General features: G+C 44.5%; 1 protein-coding gene across 1 annotated transcript in view; it reads right to left on the reverse strand.

Annotated features, from left to right (window-relative positions):
- The window catches only part of Epac (Exchange protein directly activated by cAMP), a 396,150-nt gene extending 371,287 nt beyond the window's left edge, over window positions 1-24,863 (reverse strand). Inside the window, exon 1 of the mRNA XM_071662355.1 lies at window positions 23,778-24,863. Coding sequence (XP_071518456.1) covers window positions 23,778-23,815 — 38 coding nt within the window. The 5' untranslated portion in view covers window positions 23,816-24,863. The remainder of the gene's footprint in view (window positions 1-23,777) is intronic.
- Window positions 24,864-26,691: the final 1,828 nt, after the last annotated feature.

Genomic DNA, 26,691 nt, shown 5'->3' on the forward strand with positions numbered 1-26,691 from the left:
CTTACTGCGTCAGAGATTCACCCACCAGACCAGGAGTTCAGGTGAGTCACGTTACATAGAGATGTGATGGTGGACAAACCATTAAGGGTACAGGTGGAGTAAGAAATTTCAAAAACTAAGAGAGCAAAGGAAAAAGATAAACTTCTGTATATAATATATGAAGTGAATTGTTTCAGTCTACTTCATGTGAACAATACATGTTGCACACACACACGCACACACACACACACACACACACACACACACACACACACAACACCAACGACAACAACAACAACAACAACGACTGCTGTATTACTTTAACTGTTCACCACAGTTTCTTCAATCAAGTTTATAATGTATAAAACATATAACACTGACTCTGTAAACATCCCTGTATATCCGCCACCCTGGCTATCTAAATGTACCTCACCCATTATGCTGATCCAGAGTGTGGAAATATCCAGCTGTGTTGGCTGTGAACCAGCTTTCCAGTCCGGGACTCGAACGCGGGCCTGTGAGCCCCGTGGATTACAACGTCAACCGCTGCACCATAACACGAGTCGGACTCAGACCAGCTGTACCAGGTGGGAAAATTTCCCACAGGGAGGCGAATGTAAATACTACATTAATGATGAAGATCAATTCAGTTAAAGTAATTAGTTTCAGATCTCTCTTGTTACACCAACTGTGATCAGTACGATTATGACGGAAAATGTTGGCCAGACGAGATCTGATTACCTTTGTTAGCCAAGAAAATCGTAGCTGGCTCAGTCCCCGGGCCTGATCACGTGAGGTTTAACCTCACAAAAAATGTTTCTCTATTTTCCTTTTTCTTAATACGTTTTTCTCTATCTTGTTTTAACTTATGTTCGTCTTTCTTCTTAGTATCTACTTATCATATATGTAAATTTTCATATCTTCACATTTAAGATTTTCTGTTGAAACGTTGCGTAGATTAGGTTCGTATGACGTGCATAATCTCGTCTAGTTATTAGTCTTTGGTCTTGTAATTAGTCTTTCTGCATGAGGTCCCACCCCTGTTAATGAGACTTGAGAACTGTTTGAAATTCTGTTGTTCCTACCACAAGGGAAGGATGATATATTGATCTCCTTCTGTTATAATCATGAATCAACATATCCATCAAGATTTTGGGACATTCATGTTAATCTTAGTAAATTAATCAGATCTAAGGAACGTAATGCCAAACCGATGGGTTTATGAGTGAGTTACGAGTCAAAATTCCACGTCATGCGATCGTGTTGTTAATGTATCATTTTCCTCAGTTATGTTGCTGGTGCTGGCGTGACACACACGATATTTCTTGACTATGAAATAATCGTTTGACCTTAACCTTGACCGAGCACAGCCCAGGAGAGCACACAAGACCTTCCTTCCTCGTCAACCTCCTCCGGCCACTCACGGAAGCTGCAGAAGTTCCTCAAGTTTCAGTGTCTGCCAAGATTTCCTGGCCAAGATGGACCCTACTCATATATATATATATATATATATATATATATATATATATATATATATATATATATATATATATATATATATATCATCCAGTCGGCAGTCTTGGTATGGAATCATAACCATACGAAACAAAACTCACATCAAAATCAAACTATAAATCGAAAGTCTGTGAACACATTGATCATCAAGTTCAGTATTGAGGGGTTTTCTACACATATCCCCAACGACTCCACAAGATGCAAAATACTTTCTTGGCTAAGAAAGACAGTAAACATCTCGTCTGGTCAAAATGTCAACATTTCCGCTGTAAAAATGTAATTTTCGACACCAAATTTAACCAACAGAAACTTCTGAATCTAATCTTTCCAAACGTATTGACCTTTCCGACGAGCATTTCCACCCGTACATATTGATAATCCCTCCCATGGTTAAGCCGGTGTGGGTTTGTGACCTTTGTCATATGTCATGCGGGGTTCGTGATGCCATGACTGCGATATTGTTAACATGACCCCACCTGCCTGACCGGCCTCCATACTTACCTCACCACTACTTTGTTACTACCACTGTGAAACCTACACCATGCCACCGTAACGGTATATCTTCACCTAACCCTTGTCATACCACCACTGGGTCCTTACCACTTATGAATCTACGACTATGAACACGATGCTGTGACCACACCACCTACATCACCTCCCACTGATCATCACCGCTCCCGCTCAGCTACTCTAATTCAACTACTGTGACTCTCGCAATGATCAACGACCCTAGCAACGTAACGTCCACAGTTGCGACCACGTCTCCTGCAGGAAATTCAAGGATTTGCTTCTTTTTCATTTCACACCAGAGCTCGTACTGACTACTGTCGCAAGCAGTGTGATGGTAGTAATTCATGTCATTCATACTACCATCATTACCTTCTTTCTATAACATTACCTTATTTCTATATCATTATCATTAACACTTCTGTTCACCGCATCTGACCATAAACTGTCGATCAGTTCTACAAGACACAAGGAAGTAGGTAAAGGATGACTTCCATATATCGCCTCAGTCCACAGCAACATGAGGCTTCGGAAGACGAAATGTCACTTATCTCTGGCTGACCTGGCCTGACCTCCCCGAGCGCCTCCCAGGGGTCATTCACGAACATGGAGCTCGTCATAAGACCACAGATCAATGGAGGATAATGAGTAATGGAAGACATACACGTGATTGGACGACCTTCGCTGTGGACGGACGGACGGGACACTAGTAATGAGAGACATTAGGGCCGTCTTTACAGGCAGTGAAGCTTGGCTGGACCACAACACACGGGTTACGTTCCTTAGATGACAACAACGTAGAGAGAGGAAAGGAAGACCCCAGCTTCCTGTATACTTCGTTCTTGTATAGATTTCTCGGGGAACATTAAAGACAAAAGTCTTGCTAAGATTTGAAATCGAGAAAGAAACAGAAAAGCCAGCAACTGAAATCACATGTAGGGTCATCAGCCCTTCCAGCCAGCAGGTCACCACCTGAGCATTTTCTTTTTCTAGGAAAGTCGCTGATGACGTTACTTGGGAAGGGAATGGATTCAGCCTTACTTTCAGTTCATCCAATCGTACAACCAGGGATAACACGTGACGACCCTTAACTAAGACCTTCAACAGCTGGAAAGGCGACCAATGCACGAAAATTCATATATATACACACACACACACATTACATATATATATATATATATATATATATATATATATATATATATATATATATATATATATATATATATAAAACGGAGGACTTGTGACCACTGCAAGTGATGGCCACTTTAACGACGACTCAACACAGTAAGTGGCATTTACGAGCCACAGGGGGGCTGCGGATGGCCAGTCGTGGGGATGGCTGACAGGCAGGGGGCTCCACCTTCACTGGCCAACACGATGGAAAAATTCTTTCCACGAGCATTTAAACCCAAAGCCATTTAGCTGCTGGACGTGCCACACGGACACCTGTGTAGACTCCTGCAGCTGTGAGAGAGACGAGACGAGGTCATCTCGAGATTCAAATGTCGGGGCTCAGGGTTCAGGGTTCGGGGCTAAGGACTCGGTAGAGTCGAGAAAACCCGTTCGGAGTGGCTGGTTGGCCCGGGAGGCTTTGATAACGAGGTCGTTAAAGGATTTGAAAAGAGGATTCCTCCCAGCAGCGCAGGAGGAGAGAGGCAAGCACGACGTGACATGTGGAGCGACCGTGTGGGGACGGAGGGACTTGTGAAGCGGTGTCACTGGGAGTTTCACTGGGCGCCATCCCTTACATGTCGTTCACATCATATACAGTGTTCAAACATCACAAACAAGCATTGTCCAATGGAGCGAGGTGAACAACAGGCAACCCTATACAAACACCGCAGCTCGGGCAGCTGTTTGTTATAAAGTACCAGGCGAATGAATAACTCGCCCTAATTAAATGTTAAGGATAAACTTCAAAGGATCGGTCGTTGGCTAAATAATAACAATAACGCAATCCAGCTTTTTTATCATAACTGCTGACTCCACCTGCTCCACTCTGATGCCATCCATTACGTCACCAACACTCTGTAAAGACTGGTCGGTACTGAACTGGCACTCGACAGCCAAACACCAGTCTCGTGAACTACACTTCAATACGTATTTCAGTCAATATGACGGTCATAGCATTGCCTAAGGGTCGATGAAACTACTGTGTCAATGTGTCTGAAGCAACGTAAGCCTGGCAAGTGCAATAGAGCCACACGAGAGCCAGGGTGTTACTCGGTCCTGCCTCACATCACCAGACCCCACAGTGGTTCCCCACGTCAGTCAAATCGAGGAGATCCTGATCCTTCCCACCACTGGCCGGCCTGATTAGTCGGAGATATTCTTGTGCACATTTGTGCTGTCTGAATTACTTTGTATTCCCTTAAAATCTCATTAACATCTCCGTAATACCATCAAGTGCTGATCCAAGACGAGCGTTCCCTCTGACAGACATTCCCTCAACCCGGGAGTGACGTGAGGGTACACATCACGGCGGCTTACGGTCAGTAACCAACTGAGGGGATTCGAACAGTGAAAGGAGCGAAAATTCATTTTGGAAAGTTAGATTAACTTCTGAGCTTAACAGACCGTCAGGGGGTGACGATGTTGTTGAAGTCTTGTCGGAGAAAAAGACAGTGAGGAGGAAAGTGAGGGTTAGTAGACATATCCACTACGAAACAAAGTGTATTACCCCGTAGCGGTGCAGATATACCAATGCGAGAGCGGAAACAGGAGACGTTCGCATTGCTGTACTAAGTCTCCTGCTAGAATTCACCTGTGATGTGGGAGTGTCGATCCTTAATGCCTGCAAATAATCCTCATTCCCTGAGAGCCAATTACCGACACCGGATGAAATATTTTTTCAACGAAACACGATCATGAATCTTTGAAAACACAGCGCTTGTCAGTGATCAGCAAGCGAGAACTTACCCTCACGTGAACTCACGCATGAAGCTTCGAACCACATTACTGAACCACATCTACCGAACCAGTATCACTTGCAAGCTGTACCTCGAAGTCATTACGGCTGACCTCACAACCTGCACATCTTCCAATCCTCCTTACATTCTATGATGGAGCGAACTAACCCCATTTTATAGACATGACAAAACACAACTACGCAAGATATAAGATGAAGTTAACGACACTGTTGACCTTTTCAACACCGAAGACATCGTAAACAACGTCGAAATCTTACAGAACAATGAGGACACAAGATCCTCTGTGACAGAATCTTTACCTGTGTGAAATTTATGTGAAGCGTAAACGCCATCTGCAAAGGACTCCATTTATGTGGCTAATTATGTGAGGCGTAGAAATTGGAGAATCGATTCCCAGTACAATTCTAGTAAAATTACTGAAGAATAAAAAAGATATAAAAAAATGGTTGAGAAATTCCTAAAGTTTATGATCGGATCCCATGATAGGCTACGTCTGAAGACGTAGAAGACTGGCTGCATTTGTAATATAAAGCAACATGCACAGCCTATCTGAAGCTGCAGTGACCCGCGCGTCACTTGGTGGGCGCATGACCGAGCTATATACATAGAAAAAGCCTTGAATGAACTGCAGTATGCAAATTCAGGCACCCAGATCTCTGACCATTAACAGCGTTGGTGGTGACGGGGAGGCCACAGCAACGAGGTCAGTCAGAGGTCACCCGTAGAGGAATGTGGCGATGCTGAGGCAGCAGCATCTGGGGAGCTCCTCCCACCTGTGGACAGAAAGATCTTAAACATCCCCAGTGGATCATGACGTACGTCTTACGCACGATATGATAGAACGCCAAATTCTGCGCAAATTTGAGCGACGCCCATGATGAATCTTACGATGCCCCGTGACTTTTATCGTCTTATTAAAAAAATAAACTTTTACTCATTCAATTTCAAAGTCTATGTAACATGTGCTTATTGTGCTTAAAGGAATATAGCAACTGAGACATGAACATAAACCGAAATATTCATAGGTTATCACCACCTTTCACACCAGCCTGGGACCAGTTTGATCTAAGATCCACATCCCTCCAGATCCGTGAATCAGCTTAATCTTAAAACCAGACTCTCATGGTGTATCGGTGAGCGTTCCTGACCCAGGGTCGACCGCACACCTTCGATTCCTTGTTACGGCAGTCGGTCCACAGTCAATCCAGCTGTTCATCCACCCCGAAGGGTTGGTCGATAAATGATATATATATATATATATATATATATATATATATATATATATATATATATATATATATATATATATATAGCGTTAATGGGATAGCCTTGATTAGGGCCTCAGATGTCAGTGCCGTCTCAGCTACTATAAAGAAAAAAATTAGACCCCTGAATCATCTTAATCTATGAAGCACAACCCTCCAGAACCTTGAATCAGCTTAAGTTAAGATTATAATCGTGTTACTTTGATACCAAAAACTTGCATCTAATCACTTGGCTTTAATCTACGAAGTTGGTCTATCTAGAACTCCCACCCGAGAATCTCACCTGAAAGGCATTTTCCTCAGCCTGAAACCGACATTGCTTCCTCATCGCCACTAACCAATGGGAAACGTTGCTTTCCGAAAGATACGTGGCATTGAGACACTAAACTTTCTCATCATTCGACGCTGAAGCCAAAGTTTTTTCCATCTGATGATGAAAGGAAGGCTTCCTCTTCATCAGCAGATGATGAGAAACCTTTTTCTCACCGGATAAGAAAGTGAAACAATTCATCATGTAACGATGATAGACATCGCCAGATGAGAGTAAGAAACAGTACCAGGGGACAATGAGAGACATGACCAGTAGACGAAGACAATGAGAAACATCACTAAGTGGCAATCAGAAACATCACCAGGTGATAATGAGAAACATCACCAGGTGATAATGAGAGACATCACCAAGTGATAATGAGAAACATCACCAAGTGATAATGAGAAACATCACCAGGAGACACTGAGAAACACAGCTTCCTGATCATTAGGTGGCAATAGGAAATGAGGCTTTCTCTTGACAGAAAACGACTGAGAAATACAAAGGTTTCCCATCACCTCATGCCAGATGCAATGGCTCCTCCTGGAAGCTGCCAGGCAAAGCTTTCAGCTTATGTAACTTAATGACAGCTTAGCGGATCTGGCTGACGACTGACAGCTCTAGCAACCTGTGAGCACAGCTGACACAGAACAACTCTGACATCTGGTGTGCACGGCTGACGGGTCTGGAGTTCTTTAATCAAGGGCGTCTGACACCTAACAACCCTTACCACCCTGTTAGCACGGCTGACAACTGACATCTCTAGCTAGTGTCATGAAGGTCCCCTCCGACTCCTCATAGTTTGAGCTATTCCTGCACCTCTTTCCTCTAACACAGTCATTAAGTTATTATTAGACGGCTGGGGATGGCCCGCCCACCTCACCTCCATCTAATGACTAAGGTATGACTATTTTCGTCTCCGTTGCTATTACGTCATTCCTCACGCTGATTAATAATTTCGAATCAATTTTTTGTTACGTTCTTCGAGGATATTCTCTTTTTTATTCTATATTCATGTTTATAGTATTTGGTGCTTCTGTTTCTCGTCTGACCCCTTTTGATCAATAACGAATTCAAGTTGTAAACGTCCCAAGATGGACGTAAACGTGCATTACAATAGCTACAGTTAAGACCTCTCTCTCTCTCTCTCTCTCTCTCTCTCTCTCTCTCTCTCTCTCTCTCTCTCTCTCTCTCTCTCTCTCTCTCAAAACGATATCTTGCGGCTATTAACATGTGGTAACGCACAACTCACCACTTCAGTGTCGTATCTCTCGGTTATTTACAACACGTTCTCATAATAACGTCGTCATCCATCGTCGTATTGTGACAACACTCACATAACATCATAAACTCCGTCTCTACATCAGGGACACAAGGTCCAAGACAAACTCATAGTTTTCTTAAAAGATCGCCAGGATATTACAAACCTGAGAAACTAACCATAAGAAGCCAATAAGAAAATCGCTAAGTCAAGTTGTCTACTGAGGATATTAAGATTGTGTCTCCTTTGATCAGTCTTCTGCGTAATATTACTCAGGTGTGTGTGTGTGTGTGTGTGTGTGTGTGTGTGTGTGTGTGTGTGTGAGGAGCATAATGAAGAGGAGGCATGGATGGACCAGCGTAATGCTGTGGTATGGGAACGTTCATGGCTTTCCAGGTGAGCAAGGAAACTTGACTATTCATTGTGATGCTTCTCAGCTAAATACAGCTGCTGTTCTTGACCAGACGAACATTAACAAGTTGGTAATGCTGGAACATTTTGTAAATGGACAGAAAACTTCAAAGAAGAGTCAAGGAAGTCGCCAAATTTGCTCTAAGAAATTGAGAATCTAGTTCAGGTGCCGTAATTTCTTTTTTCTGAGCAGTTGTTCCGCTCATACAAAGTATTGATCCATCATGTTATTAAGTACTGCTCTCACATGTGGCCAGGTTGTAGCTCTATATGTTAACACAGCCGAGTCTAAAGCAGCCCGACTCACCACCTCTCCCAGTCTGACGCCGCAGGGTGACCCACGTACGCTACTCCGCACAGCTGCTTTACTTTCTTGTAGATATCAATTTTGCTTCTACTCGCACGAACTTTCTGGCTGTGTGACCTCGTCATCAGCTGCTGCGGTAGGTAGGGTGGGCAGTTGTGTCGTCTGCTTTCATCCAGACACCACAGGTGTTCAGAACCACCTCATCCTGCCTTTACAACTATAACCTGACCTTCTCTTAAGACGCAGATTTTCCACTTCCTCCAAATTTGTAAAATGTTTTTTCCTCTTTTCTTCTTATTTCTCCCTCTTATTTCCTATTCCAGGTAAGGTCCGTCCTGGATGTGAACTTATGTCCGTGACTGGAGTCTCAAACTTATAAAAGATTAGTTGTACTTGCACGTGCATGTTAAGATTAAAATCTCTTAAGACCGCAACCAAAAAGAACCATAGCAATGACACGCTCCGCAGACTAACCAGCCGACACCAGCAACATCATAACTTTGAGAAATTCCTGGAAACTACACCGGTTTAAGTCCCTCAGTGGTTTTCTTCTTTGGCCTCGGAATCATTCTACATTTCGAGAATTCTGAATGTTTCACACGCACGCTCTCCTTCGTATAATGTTTACATTACCATCACGTTGGAAGAAGTAAGGAGGTCGGTGTATCTGAATGCACCTCATTTAGTTGTCGAGGTGACTGAGGCGCAGACATAAGGGCAGCAGGAGCGAGAGGTGGGTCGTCCAGCGGTTATGCCTGTAGCTCGAGGGTCGTCGGCTAATGTAAACAAGCCACCTTCCCACCCAACGCCCCAGGTTTATTGACCACCACAAGCCACTGTTTTTGTGTGGCCAGTGATAACTATGGATGGACTCACGGCTGTGAATAATGCACTTCATAATGGGAGTGTGTGGCTATCAGAATTAACACAGACGAACTCGGGTGGATTTCTACTTTTACAAAAAGAATTTTTACTTTTCTTAAAACTCTCATCGAAAGGAAGCGAGTAAATCACGTCTTAATATTGTTATCTTATGAGCTGAATCATCCAACTAATATACCTAGCATCGACTGTATATATATATAAATGAAATAAACAAGGAATTTTTGAAAAAAAAAAATGTGGGAAATGAAGGATGGAAAACTGCCACGTACGTGATTCAACAACAAACATATGAAATACCAAGATGAAGATTATCTTCAAATTCGTGGGATCGCCTTGTACAATCCCTTGTCTGGCTGGTGACTGCCTACTCTCAATATCATCTGTAGAGAGGAGGAACGAAATATATACCAGAAGCAAGCAAGAAGGATAAAGGAATAACGGATGTTATGAATACAGCATCAAGTGCGAGTTATATTTCCCGGCAATAGTTGTAGAGACAGATGACGACCCAAGTGACTTCATTGGTTATGACTATCTACACAAGGAAACACAGTGTACTATAGCATCACGAAATGCCTCCTGTCTATACCCCTTTCTCAGCCCCCACCAACCACGAATCAAGACACTTAACTGAGCACCCAGGTAAGGGGATGGGGATAGATGCTGTGGAGGATGGGGAGAAAGTACTTGTTGGGGAGTCTATGGGTTAATTGCTGGGAAGACAAGGAACAGATGTTGGCAAGAGCTATGGAGTGGCTGTCTCCTGACACTGTTGCTGGAAGTTAAGAGAGACATAATTGCTCTCAGGTGTGACCCAACTTGGTTAATTGTTCATTCCATCAGGGGCCTCTGTAGCCCTCCAGGGGGAACGGCCAACAACGAGAGTGGTGGGGCTCAGAAATTGCTAGCAACGGAATTAGTAGTGAACACGAAAACGGTCAGAGTAAAACACGAGAACGGTTGAAGGAATGGAGAACGGTTTCTGAAATGAGCCACTGGTGGTGGGTGCAGAGCAATTCATAGTGTTAGGATCATTATTTTGCTGAGCTGGTCATAAAATAAATACGTGTGGTAACCATCGACAATGGCTGATATATCGGGAAAACCCTCTTAACGCTTGGGTCGCGTGTAACGATAAGATAAAGACTGGAAACACTTTATCGATCGCTTTGTCAACAACATAATGGCGAGGGGAGCAACTCACCACAAGTCAAGGCCCAAGTACACCACATTACTTGTTCTACCTTCCTGTGTAGCCAGATATTTTGTACACACATTATGTATAATGACTGAATTTTCCATTGCAAAGCAATATACTTATACCTATCTATTTGTTCGACGTGTTCACTACTCTTTACCAGCAGAGGCACATCCTCGTGTCCCTCCTAACACTTGCCTTGTCCTCCCTTCTGTCCAGTGTTAACATCACAGCGATTCCCTGCAAGTTCATGGGTCCTCCTGCTCTTAGTTATAAGAGGTCCAACGGCTTCTCTCCTCTCTTCTTCACTTATTTCTATTCAGTCCCAGTGCTGTTCTCCGTGCATTCCTTAGGCACTTTTCTATCACCACCTTTGCACGCCTACTAATGAGTGCATAATCCAGTAATGCTGCCTTACCATCTTTCCTACTCACCCACGTATACTTACGTGTGTCCCTCTTTTTTAAACCAGGTATTTCTAATCAACAGTCCTTTTTCAGCTCACAACCCCACGAGCTGTTTAGTATTTTTAACTTTATAACTCCAGGCACTCCATGAACACCCCAATTATACCCTCAGCTGCCACATTACCCGACCTCGCATTCAATTCATCCATCAGTAATAACAATCGATCCCTTGCATCAAAACTACTGACACACTCAATATCTAAAACATTGGCCTCTCCTCCTGAGTCCTCTGATTTCCAGGTTCATAAACACCAACCTCTCGTAATCCACCTTTATCTTTACCTCATCAGTCTGCGACTCACTTCCTTACACTCCACACTTTCCCACTCATCCTTCAGGAGCAGTGCTACCCCATCCTCAGCCCTCGCTCTCACACTAATTCCTGAATCTACAAATAAGATATGCCTAAGCCATTCTTCCTTTATACCCTCAAGCTTGGTTTCTAGCTAACATAAATTCCTCTCGTCAACCTTACTACCTGTCTCTCCCTTCTTCTCGTCTTGGTTACATCCACGCACATTCAGAGACCCCAGCCTGAGCCTAAGAGAAGGATGAGCACTCCCTGCTTCTGCTCCAAGTTTCGGAAATCAAAAGTACAACGATAGGAGGGAATCCAGCCCCCCGAGCCTGCCCTCTACGACACGCAGGTAATACGAGGAAAGTATTCTTTCCAACTCTTGAGATAATTTCGGCAGAACTGGGTAACGCTTGTTCTGGTGGAGTGTGCCTACCTCGCTGTGAGTGGCGTTTCTGTGATTTAACTCTGGGCAGGAGGAGCATGATGTTGTTTCATAGTTTAACCTGAGCAGCAACAGTTTAGGCGGGAAAATGGATGATTTCACTGAAGAACTAGTTTCATTTTGGCTTATGGTCCCACTGCTCTCGTGTGACTTTTCAACCAGGGTTGATGTCGAGGCCAGGAGGGCGTGGGGAGTGAAAGAACATTCAAAAAGTTACGAGAGAACACTGAGGGTACGCCAACGTCAGCAGCATCCCCTCCTGCTGAGCTGCCAAGCAGACGTGTGGAGCTGACTGAAGTAGGTCGGCTGTTACCCTGGAGATGGGGAACCCTGCACTGCAGCAGCAGCAGCTTGTGTCCTGTCATTTCCTAAGTCTCACCGACGTCCGATTGTGGACAGAGTACTTAAGAAGACCGCGCTGGAGGGGCTCAGAACAGGATAACGTGTGGTCGTGTGAGTTAAGAGGGTTGTGGTGGTTGTGATGGTGTGGAGCGCGGGCGAGGACCAGGGGCGCTGGTGTCTCCTGTGCTGGCATGGACTGCCTCATCCTAAATTGATGACCTTCAGGACGTTTGGGTGAACTGTGCACGGGAGTTCCCTTGATTAGCGCGTTTCTGATGGGAATATTGGTACAATGTTATAAAAAACAAGGGAATTCATACAGCAACATGCCAATGGGTCCTCTCGAGGTCTTTTGTAATAATGGAAGATATCAAAGTCAGAAATCAATGCAGTAAGAGCAGTAACACGTTGTAGATGATTCAGAGAAACGTTAGTAAACTTTACACGTTACTAAAGAAGCACAAAAACAATGTCAGTCATGGACATTACTAAGGAAACATAAAAACAATGTCAGTCATGGACTTGAATTGGAATATTTACAGACTATTTTTAAACGTATCTGCTGTGCTACTTTTAAGTACTTTACCTGGTAATTCATGCCATGAACTGTTCTTTTGTAAAAGTTTTGTACATAGTATTATGATTTTTAATACTTCGAGACCTTGGACGATTTAGCCATTGACTGGTGGTAAAGATCCTGCCCTGAGGCTGTACACCTGCTGGTAGCTGGTTATAAAGAGGTTTCTGCTCCCGACACTCGTGACAACATCAAATATATGTGACAACAATAAACTCGCCGTTGCTTCCGGTGAAAGGTAAAAAGTGAACTAAATAGAAGATAGTTGTGTTGGGTGTTGTTAGTTATAACCAGGCAACAGACGTCCGGCAGTACACGATGTGTCTGCTTTCAAATGCTTGCTACAAGCTTAATTCTTTTCGGGGCATTACAGTCTGGTAGCTGAGTGCCACCATCACGTGAATGATGTATACAGGACGCACTTTTCACTAGAACTCGATAAAGAATATACGTGTTATTTCTGCAGGTCAAAATCAATAATTTCTTATACCACAATAGTAACATAACGTGACCGGAGCGTCATACCTAATAATTCTAATTTCTGATACACATATGTGTTGAACCATGGCTTATGAAGCACCAGGGGAATACCACGGTAAGGTCTGTGGGGCCTGACTGTCGATAAGGCGCTGTGGGGTCCGAGCATTACACATGACAGCTAGCGACTGGATGTGAACGAATAAGACCTTCCTTCGTGTGTTACTGGCTCTACCTCACTGACGCGGAAAACGGCAACCGAGAATGATAAAAAAGAAAAAAAAATTATTTGTTGAAATACGATATTCTGCCTCCCAGTCTGTGCTGCCACAGAATGACCCACTGTCGAGGGTGGGATTAGGGTGAACGAAACATGGAAGTATTCACAGTCAGACAGATCATCCAGGGAAGCTGGGTAAGCCAGGTAGGACGAGTAGGTCGGGCTAGCAGGCTGGCAAGGCTGGAGAGATAAGCCAGACAGGACAAGTAAGATGAGGCGAGATACTGAACCAGGAAGGATAGACGAGCGGAGAGAGAAAGAGAGGAAATCAGGGAGGATAACTGAACCATGTAAGAGGGTCGAGGAGCGAACCAGTGCAACGAATAACCGAGACAGACAACGTAAATCAGGTAAATAGGTGAACCAGGGAAGATAAGTGAACTGTGTCATCCTGCACAGTCATGTGGGGAAAGGTGAACGAAGCATGACCAGGTGAGTCAGGTGTTCCCTTTAAGACAGGAAGGTGACGTAATGATGGATGAGCCAACCTGACTGGTTGGTTGCTTTGTCTTTAGGTCTGTCGTCTGCCAGGGTCATCATCAAGACCGCCAACGTCAAGTTATAACCACCAGTTGATACATCTTGAACACCTTTCTCAAGTGTTCAGATCATTCTAAGACCATCCATGCTATCACTCAGGCATGACCCTTAAATCAGGTATGAAGAATGATACACACAGGACAGGTGAGTGTTATGACGTGCGAGACAAGCAAGACAGATGAACCAGCCTGGAGGGCGCAACCAGACATCGCAAGCTAATCAAGAGATCCAGAGACTCTGGTACTCACTTTACGTAAACTAATGCATGAGAGTCAGGCGGCTCGGCAGAATCATGGAGTTCCAGACAGTGACGGTGAATCAGGCAGAACACGTCAGGCAAATAAACTCGAGGGGCGTTGGGCAGGGAGATCTGGGGGGTGTGAGCCAGGTTGGTAGGTTACTATTTCCGCTTCGGGCCCATCGACTGCCAGGGTCATAAAGGCCTTCAACGTCCCCATAATCACCATTGGAAAAGATTCCAACACCTCCTTCAGGTTTCCAAGGTAATTCTACGAACATTTACGATCTTACTTGCGCGCGGGAAGATCGGCTGCTTTAAGTAGTTCAGAGAAGCCAGGTAGTTCAGTTCACCCACGTAGTTCAGTTCACCCACGTAGTTCAGTTCACCCACGTAGTTCAAAGGAACTAGGTGTTTAGATATCCCTCAGTAGCTGAGGGGAATCGACTGCTCTTATCCGAATGAATTTTCCGATCAAGGTAATCTCTCTCTCAACCAATTACGTCATTACGAGCACGTAATCCTTTCTAACAAATTAGTTCACTCTAACCAGGCGGTCCATCCATAGCCAAGTTATCCATAGCAACCAAGGTAGTATATTCCATCACGAAAGTCCACTCCCAATAAATCGTCCAAGACATCAAACACGTCCAACAAAACGCTGTAATCCTTTCTAACCGAGTGATTCCGTCCATCATGGTGGTCTGCTCTGACGAAGTACTCCAGGATATTGCAGTGTTCAATTTCAGACAAGCAGTCTAACCCAGCACGACAGCCCATGTAGTCTGGATCTAACATGTAATTCCAGTAGTGTGGCTGGCGAGCGCAGGGGTTGTGGAATGAGTTCGTTAAAGATTGTAGTGACTTTCTCCAGGGTTGCACATTGTATCTGCTCCTCCTAATGTGGTCTCAGGTTCTCACAGAGTGAGGAGAGTGTGTACCTAAGATGAGATTTTGCTATGAGGCTGGGCTAGCAGACAGCTCTGTATGGAAAGAGACAGACAGACAAACAGAAAGAAAGGAAAAAGAAGTGGTAGCTTGACAGACAAGCAGGCAGACAGACAGAAAAGAGAAGTAATGACAGAGACAAAGAGAGACAAAAGACAGATAGACAGACGACATACACACAATAAAAAAGACAACAGGAGGACGAAAAGAATGCAAAATGGTAAGGGTTGGGGAAGTGGGGGAACGAAAAGAAAAAAATCGAAAAAAAAATGAGAGAAAAGGAGGTGGCAGGGAATCGAATGAAAGAAAAAATGAAGTAAAGAAGGGAGAGGGGAAGGGAGGGAGGGAGATGACGAAGTAATTTGAATGAATGAGGAGGAGGTAATGGGATGACCTAATGCGCTGAGTGAGGAGGTAAGGGAACGGGAGCGGGGAAACACTGGCTCTCCTGCTCATACTGTGTACCCTAACACACCCAGGAATTGCCTCCCCTGAGCCCTGGCTGCTGCTACATGGAGCAACAGACGCCCTGCTTCTCCCACTGCAGTTGTTTCGTCAAAATTTTCCCTCTGTGAATTTGCGACCTTTTGAAAGCATCGAGAGTAGTGGATTGTTTCTGAAAGTTTCGTGGAAAAACATCCTCCCTGGTGCAGGTGTTGGGATTTTGTTAGATTCACGACAGGGAACATGTTTGTAGTTCTATTTTTGGCGTAGGTCTCGACTTTCTATTGTTGGTTCACCTTCGTTATTCTGTATAAAGTTAACGTTATAGAAACTAACAACTTCTACAACAGAGGGACGTCTCGATTTATCATCGCAGACACACTAGGTAGAGAGAGAGAGGCGAGGCAGCACCAGTGTAGAACCCTCACATCATAACCAGAAATACGCAAAATAGGACCTGACACAACCCATAACGTGTACCTGGAGATTACTAATACTAAAAATAGTTTTCACTGGAGGTTAGGTTGTGACGGAAGACAACAAGAGGACGGTAGTGTGCATGGCTGCACTAACAAGGCAACAAAAGGACATAATGTTTTCTTAAACTTTCAGGCTCAAGTGTTTACTTTCTGTCTGTACGTAGGCTGGGATTACGTGTCCCTGACCACCGCCTCTTCATCTTAGGTCATACTTTCCTGCGCACCTTAGTTATTACTGACGTAATTTTGACGCATGACACGAGCGTTCGTAGAGGCAAACATATTTGTGAGAATAATGCTTCCTACAGCTGTACATCTCAGTACCTTCATTACAAGGATAAAATTTCTAACAGTTCTAATGTGTGGATACGACTCAAACACGTAAACCATCAAGGAATGATACGAGGAACGACTGACTCGACCCCAACTTAACAACGCTGATCTTCGTGTTCAAACCAAATTTAAATCCCGTCGGGGAGGCCCAGCCCATCATATGAAGCGGGGGAGAGACCCATTACTGGCAGCGACGACCTCTGATATTTCGGAGTGATAATAATCGCATCTCCCTACTTTTCCTCCTCCCCATCGCCAGGGTGAACTTTACCCTCCCCATCGCCAGGGTGAACTTTACCCTCCCCTCACCAAGGGCTTTCCTCCGAGAATCTGAATCTTGTAAAGGAGGTTAGGGGAAGCCCCTGACGTGTGATGTTTCGCTGATGTCATTCACCAACTGTGCCTTGATGTTGTCGTATACCATAATATACAAAGTTCGTTGTCTCGGCTCAATAACGTTGAAAAATGTGGACTTCCACCGATGGTCATAGTCCGTAATACTCCGTGAAATTATGAAATTGACAATCATATGTATAAATCATATTCTCTACAATATGTTCTTTTCTGCTATCTGTGGATGTCTATGGCTGGTGAATGTCTATAGCTGGTGGATGTATATGGCAGGTGAAGTGCAGTGAACCTTAAATCTGCACATAAACTTGCTTGAGGCATTTGGTCTGTGATTTTATATAATTTCTGCACGTCAGTATATATATATCTAATTAACCATAATTATTGTCTGCATTATCATGACTCACGCTTGTGTGTGTTGTCTTCCTGGCATGACGCCTGGTACATGTGTACGCACCACCACAGAGGGCGGTGGTGTCGACTGCAGCATGGAAATGCTACATATAGACTGCCTCTTATATTACGACCTCCATTAAATACACAAATTAAACAAAAAACTCCTAACATTCCAAGATCATAAGTGATCATATTCGGTTCGAATAATTCCACTCAATATTCTTCTGCCTCTCGTGTGTGCTCACAGTTCCTGACTGTGAATGAAATCGCAAAGAACTTTCTTCTGCTCCAGCCCCACTATCTACCTCCTCTCTCCCCCTACACTCACCTCCTCATTCTTTCCTGCAAGCAGAACTCCTCAGGAGAAGAGCCACATGAATGTGTATGTCCCGGGGTCACACATCATCTCTTCCCTCTCGTTTAAGATACAATAACCATTTCTCACATTCATGATGGTTATCATTCATCTTTTTCTCCACTAGTCTTTCCCATCCCCAGCTCCCGTTAACGGCCCGTTACCTGCCTCTACACCTCTGGTCTGTCTGGGAACGCCACGTCCCCCACCCCCTCCGCACACAAAGACGCGTCCCTGACACGTACCGACGGGAAAACCCGTAAAGATACGAGGTCAACCCTTGTAAAATCTACGCGTTTCCTCGCTCTTTCGTGTGTGTGTGTGTGTGTGTGTGTGTGTGTGTGTGTGTGTGTGTGTGTGTGCGATGACATATCTAGATGCATTTCCTATGTACCTGAAGTTTACCAGGATAGCTTATCACATGTAACTTACAAAGCTGAGGCGTTAATGACACATAAACTAATAACTATATATTGATAAAATATATATATATATATATATATATATATATATATATATATATATATATATATATATATATATATATATATATGATGATACAGCGCTGGTGGCTGATTCATGTGAGAAACTGCAGAAGCTGGTGACTGAGTTTGGTAAAGTGTGTGAAAGAAGAAAGTTAAGAGTAAATGTGAATAAGAGCAAGGTTATTAGGTACAGTAGGGTTGAGGGTCAAGTCAATTGGGAGGTAAGTTTGAATGGAGAAAAACTGGAGGAAGTAAAGTGTTTTAGATATCTGGGAGTGGATCTGGCAGCGGATGGAACCATGGAAGCGGAAGTGAATCATAGGGTGGGGGAGGGGGCGAAAATCCTGGGAGCCTTGAAGAATGTGTGGAAGTCGAGAACATTATCTCGGAAAGCAAAAATGGGTATGTTTGAAGGAATAGTGGTTCCAACAATGTTGTATGGTTGCGAGGCGTGGGCTATGGATAGAGTTGTGCGCAGGAGGGTGGATGTGCTGGAAATGAGATGTTTGAGGACATTGTGTGGTGTGAGGTGGTTTGATCGAGTAAGTAATGTAAGGGTAAGAGAGATGTGTGGAAATAAAAAGAGCGTGGTTGAGAGAGCAGAAGAGGGTGTTTTGAAATGGTTTGGGCACATGGAGAGAATGAGTGAGGAAAGATTGACCAAGAGGATATATGTGTCGGAGGTGGAGGGAACGAGGAGAAGTGGGAGACCAAATTGGAAGTGGAAAGATGGAGTGAAAAAGATTTTGTGTGATCGGGGCCCGAACATGCAGGAGGGTGAAAGGCGGGCAAGGAATAGAGTGAATTGGATCGATGTGGTATACCGGGGTTGACGTGCTGTAAGTGGAGTGAATCAGGGCATGTGAAGCGTCTGGGGTAAACCATGGAAAGTTGTGTGGGGCCTGGATGTGGAAAGGGAGCTGTGGTTTCGGGCATTATTGCATGACAGCTAGAGACTGAGTGTGAACGAATGGGGCCTTTGTTGTCTTTTCCTAGTGCTACCTCGCACACATGAGGGGGGAGGGGAATGTTATTCCATGTGTGGCGAGGTGGCGATGGGAATGAATAAAGGCAGACAGTGTGAATTGTGTGCATGGGTATATATGTATGTGTCTGTGTGTATATATATGTGTACATTGAGATGTAGAGGTATGTGTATTTGCGTGTGTGGACGTGTATGTATATACATTGTGTATGGGGGTGGGTTGGGCCATTTCTTTCGTCTGTTTCCTTGCACTACCTCGCAAACGCGGGAGACAGCGACAAAGCAAAAAAAAAAAAAAAAAAATATATATATATATATATATATATATATATATATATATATATATATATATATATATATATACATATATATATATATATTTTTATTATACTTTGTCGCTGTCTCCCGCGTTTGCGAGGTAGCGCAAGGAAACAGACGAAAGAAATGGCCCAACCCCCCCCCATACACATGTATATACATACGTCCACACACGCAAATATACATACCTACACAGCTTTCCATGGTTTACCCCAGACGCTTCACATGCCCTGCTTCAATCCACTGACAGCACGTCAACCCCGGTATACCACATCGCTCCAATTCACTCTATTCCTTGCCCTCCTTTCACCCTCCTGCATGTTCAGGCCCCGATCACACAAAATCTTTTTCACTCAATCTTTCCACCTCTAATTTGGTCTCCCTCTTCTCCTTGTTCCCTCCACCTCCGACACATATATCCTCTTGGTCAATCTTTCCTCACTCATCCTCTCCATGTGCCCAAACCACTTCAAAACACCCCCTTCTGCTCTCTCAACCACGCTCTTTTTATTTCCACACATCTCTCTTACCCTTACGTTACTCACTCGATCAAACCACCAAACCATGTCCCAACAACGTATTTCCAGGTACAATACTCCTGGACAACTCTTGAAGACGCTACGCAGAACATTAAACTGCGGAAACCAATGTTCTGTTAAGAATATGTTTCTTCAAATGTTGTATGGTTCCGAGCCAGCTTCTTAGAGGCCCCCAGGAGGCCCCGTCAGTCCTGGAAATAGTTTTGGCCCATTGTGTCCGTCGAGTGGTTTGATCGAGCTCAGTATTCAAGTAAATAGATTCTCGATTAAAAGACTGCTAGAGTCACAAATGCTTTGAAATGTTTGGGCACTGGACAGATAACTGAGTAATATTACCAATAGTATATTGTTTCGGTGACGAACTTTTCGAAATAGTGGGCACGACTAATGCGGAATTGAACATGAATCAGCAACAGTTTGTATTATCGGGCAACACGAACATTGCCAAGCGTCTAAAGGCGGCAAGGAATAGTATTGGACCCGATGTTTATAACTTTGATGCTGTAATAGTGAAATCCAGGGATGGAAACAATTAAAACCATGGCAAACTCTGTGGGCCGGAATTGAATAGAGAGTTGTTTGGCATCTTATTGCATGACAGCTAAGACATGTGAACATGGGCTTTACTTCCTATGTATCGCAAACATTGAGGGGGGAGGTGTCTTCTTGTGGCGAGTGGCTATCGGAGAATAAGGAACGTTAACTTGTGTGCAGTGGCTTATATTAGTCTGTTATGCTATTTGACATTCATAGTAAGGTATTGTAATTTTGTTTGCTAAGTATTTTATAACATTGTTTAGGGGCAGCTGCATTCCTTTCGTCGTTCCTTGACTACCACCAACGCGTCCAATCGCGACAGCTAAAACAAAAAAAAAAATAAATATACTAATATTATATATATATATTATATATATATATATATTATATATATATATAAGCTTTATACTTGGGTTATAATAAATAAACCTTGAATCCTTGGCCAAAATGGCAAACCTTGTGAATCTAGTGGCTAATGGCGCGACCATGGACATGTCATGGCCGCCCATGTGAAGCGCCATCCTTGTTGTCCGCCTAGTCCTCCTCACGGTGGGGCCAGGATCACCATCTAAGGCGGTGCACTCGGAAGTACCATTGACTACCTTCCCACCCTGGTAGCGGAGCGTACCTGTCAGACTTACTCCAAGACGTTTATGTTCGATCAGTGCAGGAGGCATGAGAGTTTAGAAGGCTTTAAGTCATCTTATCGCAGAGGAGCTACTCTAGCTCTTTTAGCACCACTCATCTGCTGCCCCACAACACACCACCACCCACGCACCCTGTGGTTACCACCGCAGGCGTCTACCCTCACCACTACACACACCACACTGACCAATCACATCGTGGTTTAGTCACCCAGCTCCTGACGTCTTACCCCCCCTACAAGGGCACCTTACCATGTCGTTACCCCCAGATGCTGCCTTCTCACCCCTGGCAGGAGCACCTGCCTGTCGTCTCCTACCGGCGGTCGAACATTCCTCTCCCCCCGCAAGTCTCCTCATGCTTTACCCACACCTCACACCCCTCCTGCCTCTCATCCCTATACTAACCAATTTATACGCGCTAAACAAAGGAACATTATGCATAGTTTTGAAGCTGTTTACGTCATTAATATCAGATGCGATACTGTCACAAAGTGGTCAGGTTGCCATGGGAACCACTTTAAGACTCGGCGCTTATACAACCCTAACTAAACTTGGCACTTCCGGCTCTAACCTTAAAGATAATACAAAAGCTGTTGAGTTTACAATATATATATATATATATATATATATATATATATATATATATATATATATATATATATATAAACTATTTAACACTATACACCGAGAATCGAACCCTGGACCATCGGTGTGGCAACCAGGTAGCCTAACCTGCAAGCTACGAAGAGCTGAGCTTAAAACAGCATCTCCTCCGTCACTACTCGCTGATTCACCACCTTAGGCTACTTGGCTCAGACACAGATGATCCAGGGTTCGATTCTCCGAGTGAAGTAGTAAATACATGATATCAGAAACCATCACCTCTCCTCAACCATCCCCTGTGATGTTACTACCATGTGTGTGTGTGTGTGTGTGTGTGTGTGTGTGTGTGTGTGTGTGTGTGTGTGTGTGTGTCCCTGCCACTGAAGCCTGTACCCTCAACACAAATATGGATAACACTTCCCTTAGTTTCGGTGTGTAGAAGAGCCACACGAGGCTTGACCGTTATAATGCCTCCGCATCACAAACAACAAAGCTGTGGAATTCCTTCCCTCCTCCCGTCTTTCCCTCTTCCTCTATCCTTCCTCCCTCTAAGAGTCAAGGCTACATGCAACTAGGGAGCTCATATTAATTTTCAACATTTTCCCCAGTAATTTTCTTTCTTCTGAGGTGGCCATAATTGGCGCATGTTTTTGTCTGCGCCAAGTCGGTTAATACAATCTTTTAATTACACAACCCTACGACCCCTTTTTACGGGGCTCCAGCAGCTTCGAGGCTGTGCTACAATCAGTAGCTGGGTTATGATGGCTTTTTCTAGAGTGAAAAGTTCCCCGAAGAGACTGTATTCCTCTTCGTCCACCAGTGATACTACAACCTCGACGAGGATGAGTCTTCGTCCGCGGCGTAACCACAAGTAGGGAGGGAGGGAGGGAGGGAGGACTCAGCAACGCCTGTGTGGGGTGTAGACGCGAGTCCCTCGTTCATGATAGCCACACGGAAGGTCGACTAACCGTCGGCACACACGTCCCGGTCATGTCAGGTGCGTACAAGCACTGCTTGTAACAGGTGATGACAAGCACAACCCTTGTGAGTATGTTTCACGTGACAGATATAAATCCCTGTTAAACCACACGTCACGTGGTGAATAAATCCCAGTCCAGGTTCACGTGGCAGGACCTCGCACCCTCACGATCTCCCACAGTTAACAAACTCAGACCATCATTGTGTTGACTTCCTAAAGTTTCTGGGAATTGCGTATCTTCCTCGCCCGACGCAGCCCCACCGCCAGAGCACGCCTGGCAGCCTTCATCAAGCACTGAGGGAAAGTTGAGACATAACAAAACTCGACTTTAACTTACAACATAAACTTCAACGAGAGTCATTGCTGCTTCACCAGGACATTTGTGTGTACATCCACACCACAGCTAACGTTAGCACTTTCTCCCATCCACCCTCAGGTCCGACCCGGTTGTATTAGACAGGTTGTGTGTGTTGGACCTACAACCTACTGCTATAGAAATACCTATAACTCAGATCTGACCGTCATACAAGTGGAGGCTTTGATGACCTGTTCTAAATCACAGGTTACACACGAGACCTGACAGGTTCTCATGAAATTTACACGAACTCTGACCAGGTATCACAATACATATCACAAACAAGACTTAACCTGTTGCCATAACACAGGTCATGTGGGAACTCTGACCTGTTGTTATAATGATAATCATGCGAAAAAATCAGACCCATTCCTAAGATGAAAGTCATGCAGAAGCTCTGACCTGTTGCAGGTCACGCGGGAAGTCAGACCTGTTGCTTAGGAGGAAGTGACGTAGGGAATGCGACCTGTTGCCATGTCACAGTTCATGTTGGATAACTTGTTGATTTTCACAATACAGACCACATATTTACAACACAACTACAACTCCTACAGTTACAGATTACACAAGAGACTTGACCTGTTGCTGCAGCTAGTTACCTGTTCAGGTCTTACCTGATATCTCAATGCAGGTTAGGTCGTTCAAAGACCTGTTGCCGTAATGCAGGTCATACGGGAGATGCGAACTGTTGCACAATGTAAGTCACATGGGAAAACAAACCTGATCACATCCGCCATACATCTCAAGACTCTTCGACTCTTGATCATCTTTAAGAACATTCATGATCATCTTACCTTTTGTCGATGCTGTCGATCCATTCTCTGCCCATCATGGTGAAGGTAAGCTCGCCTGGGACCAGGTCAACTCAGGTCATCTGTGTTGACCTTAGTAACACCTTCACGTCCACAGGAGATAGAAACTTTCTGAGACAATTCTCTTTGTATAGGTCCTTTTTCTCTCGCTACACTGTTCTCATGACACTGTTCATGGCCTCCATACACTCTCACAACACTGACGACGGTGTTCTCACTACATTATCAATGTATCTCTCACTCTACCATGGGTACAGTTACTGCTCCTCTCTCTAAACTTTAGTTACTCACTACACTAACGCTGTTGCTGCATATAACGAATTCGCTACTCTCGCCACACCCTTACCAGCTTTATTGCTCTAATTACATGGCTGCCCTGAGGCACTCAGTTACAGTGCAGTAGTTCTCAGTACACACTCCAGTTACACTGCAGGTGCTCCCACTACACTGCAGCTGCCCCTCATCCCAGTGTTACTACGGTTGGTGATAACACTTGAGGTGTCCAGGACGTTCCTCAACACCCAGGCTGTCATGTGGAATTCCCGTGTCTGACCGTCGTTGACGCACATACTACCATAGTTACATCACCATTACGACAGACACATCTATAATCACTAATGATTGCTGTAATTCTTGCATGGATTTAATTGAGACGTAAGGCACGACCATTGATTGTACACGATGTTGGTGTAGCGCTGACGTCTGTTCAAGACAACAATGTCTACCTCTCGTCTGTTCCCGCGTTGCGTCAGAATACAAAGGATATTACTTTTATTGATGCCCGTGTTGAACCTGCAGACGAGAGGGGTTAACTAAAGAGTTGGGACAATGTACGAGTCCATGCTAGTCCAACTTGGGTCAGTAATGAGTTAAATGAATGACAAATATCTGGTGGGTTAGCCGGGGTTGCTACGGTTACAAGATACAAGACGAGTGTTCGAAGTGTGTTGTCATTTCTTTTGGCTGGACGCGGTGGAGGTGAGGCGTCCGTCCCGCGGTGTGTGAGTGAGCGCGCAGGTGAAGTATGGTGGTAAGAGGGCAGTCCGCCGGCCCCACACGGCACACACGCCGTCACTGGTCCTGCACCTCCTCTACCACCACCACCACAGGCTTGGCCACGCCCCCCTCCTCCCGCCGAGCACGCGTACCCGTTTCTCACGACCTTTGGCACTGTTCATCTCCTCGACCAACACGCTCAACCACTCGCAAAGTTTCCTATGAATACATTTACGTCCACTTCATGGATGACTTTATATCCCAGCGTCTCCCTCCCTCTTTACAGAACAATCCAGCACATAGAAAACGGATTTTCATAAATTTTTGAAAAAGAATGTCCGTAGCTTCTAAGAGGATCATGCCATGAAATTCTGGGATCACTGCGTCCCACAGCTACGGAAATAAAGAGGAAGGTGTTGGGCCCGTGTCTCCCTCCCTGACCAGGCGTTAACACGCCTCATGATGTCGTCTTGATCCCAGTGTTCACGTCTATATCAGTCACAACTTAGAAATTGTTACACAGATTAAAGCTAGACAGTGAGAGCGTTGGTATATCATCCCCGGCAGTAAGCCACTGTGTAAAATGCCAGTTTCTGAGTAAGTTATTACCTCCATTCGTAAAGCTGGCAACACGTTCATGGGTGTGTCAGATTCTTCGCCAACACAGTCGTTCGGTTGTTCCCTGGTTCAACCTTATCCCGGAAGACTTTGTTTACTTACTCACTCTGTAAAACCTCTCAGCTGTGACTGCTGGTTCTGGGGTCGTCCGCAGCTGCTGCTGCACCACATGAGAAGCCAGTATGTGTCTATCACAGTCCCTTGGAGTCGAACCCCTTAGTGTCGGAAACTATCAGAGACCCTCTCTCTGTTTCCGGCAATGCAGTGTAATGGTATGTTATATGAGTCCGTCAGTCTAACACAGCCATGAACCTCTTCATACATCACACCTAAGAATACAAGAGTCCTTACCCCTACCGCGCCCAGAAATATCGCACTGAATAAAGAGATCGATAAATGTTTCGTGGTGTAGGTCTCAGCGGCCACACCTTCCCGTTACTGTAGGTGGAATTATCACCATCCATTTATGCAGGTGTATGACATTAGGAGGCAAAGTTATTGTAAGAAATGTATACATAACTAAATCACCTAAAATTTGCGAGGCAAAGACGCTTAAATTCCCCCAAGGATCACGATACAAACCTAGCAAGGTGCAGTTCACGTCGACAAGTGGTGGAAGACCCGGTGTTTTCTTGTGATTTGTACCACTTGTCCACATTTCTACCACATCAAACGTGAAGACAGGATTACAGGTAGACTTCCTGCTGCTTTCTATTTTCGCAACCTGTAAATATAACGTCTAATTCAAGAATAACTTAAGGAACTTGAACTTTTTCTTAACAAGACCACAAGTCTGGAGAGGTTAGTATCGCTGACATCACAAGAAACAATCATCCAACACTAACAAGTAACGCTGTAGCAAGAGCCAGGTAAACAGGGAGTATATGTGGTCTTAAGATTATCCTTAACACCTGAAGACGTTCGAAATCTTTCGTTAGGTGGATGTAGCTTATGTTGACGGCCTTAATTACCCTGACAGTTAATAGGCCTAAAGCCCAAACAACCAGCCAATCAGCCAAATGTAGTACCCAAGTTGGTGGCGAACTTGTTAGACAGACGCGTCTCTTCTCAAAGAAAAACAGAACATTTTTGCCAAAAAGTTTTCAGCATTCTTGTCCATTTTCATCTTGCAGAAAATTAGCGAGACGCAGCTCACTGGTTTCCGTCGGTGATTGGATGTCGTCCAGCCCTCACGGTACTTTAGGGAATTCTCTTTCCAAGTGTCCATCATCATCACTTGACGAATTTCTTTCTTACAATGTTCTGGATATCTCCTGCACAC

This window comes from Panulirus ornatus, chromosome 6, assembly GCF_036320965.1.
Source record: "Panulirus ornatus isolate Po-2019 chromosome 6, ASM3632096v1, whole genome shotgun sequence".
In the NCBI taxonomy this organism is placed as follows: Eukaryota; Metazoa; Arthropoda; class Malacostraca; order Decapoda; family Palinuridae; genus Panulirus; species Panulirus ornatus.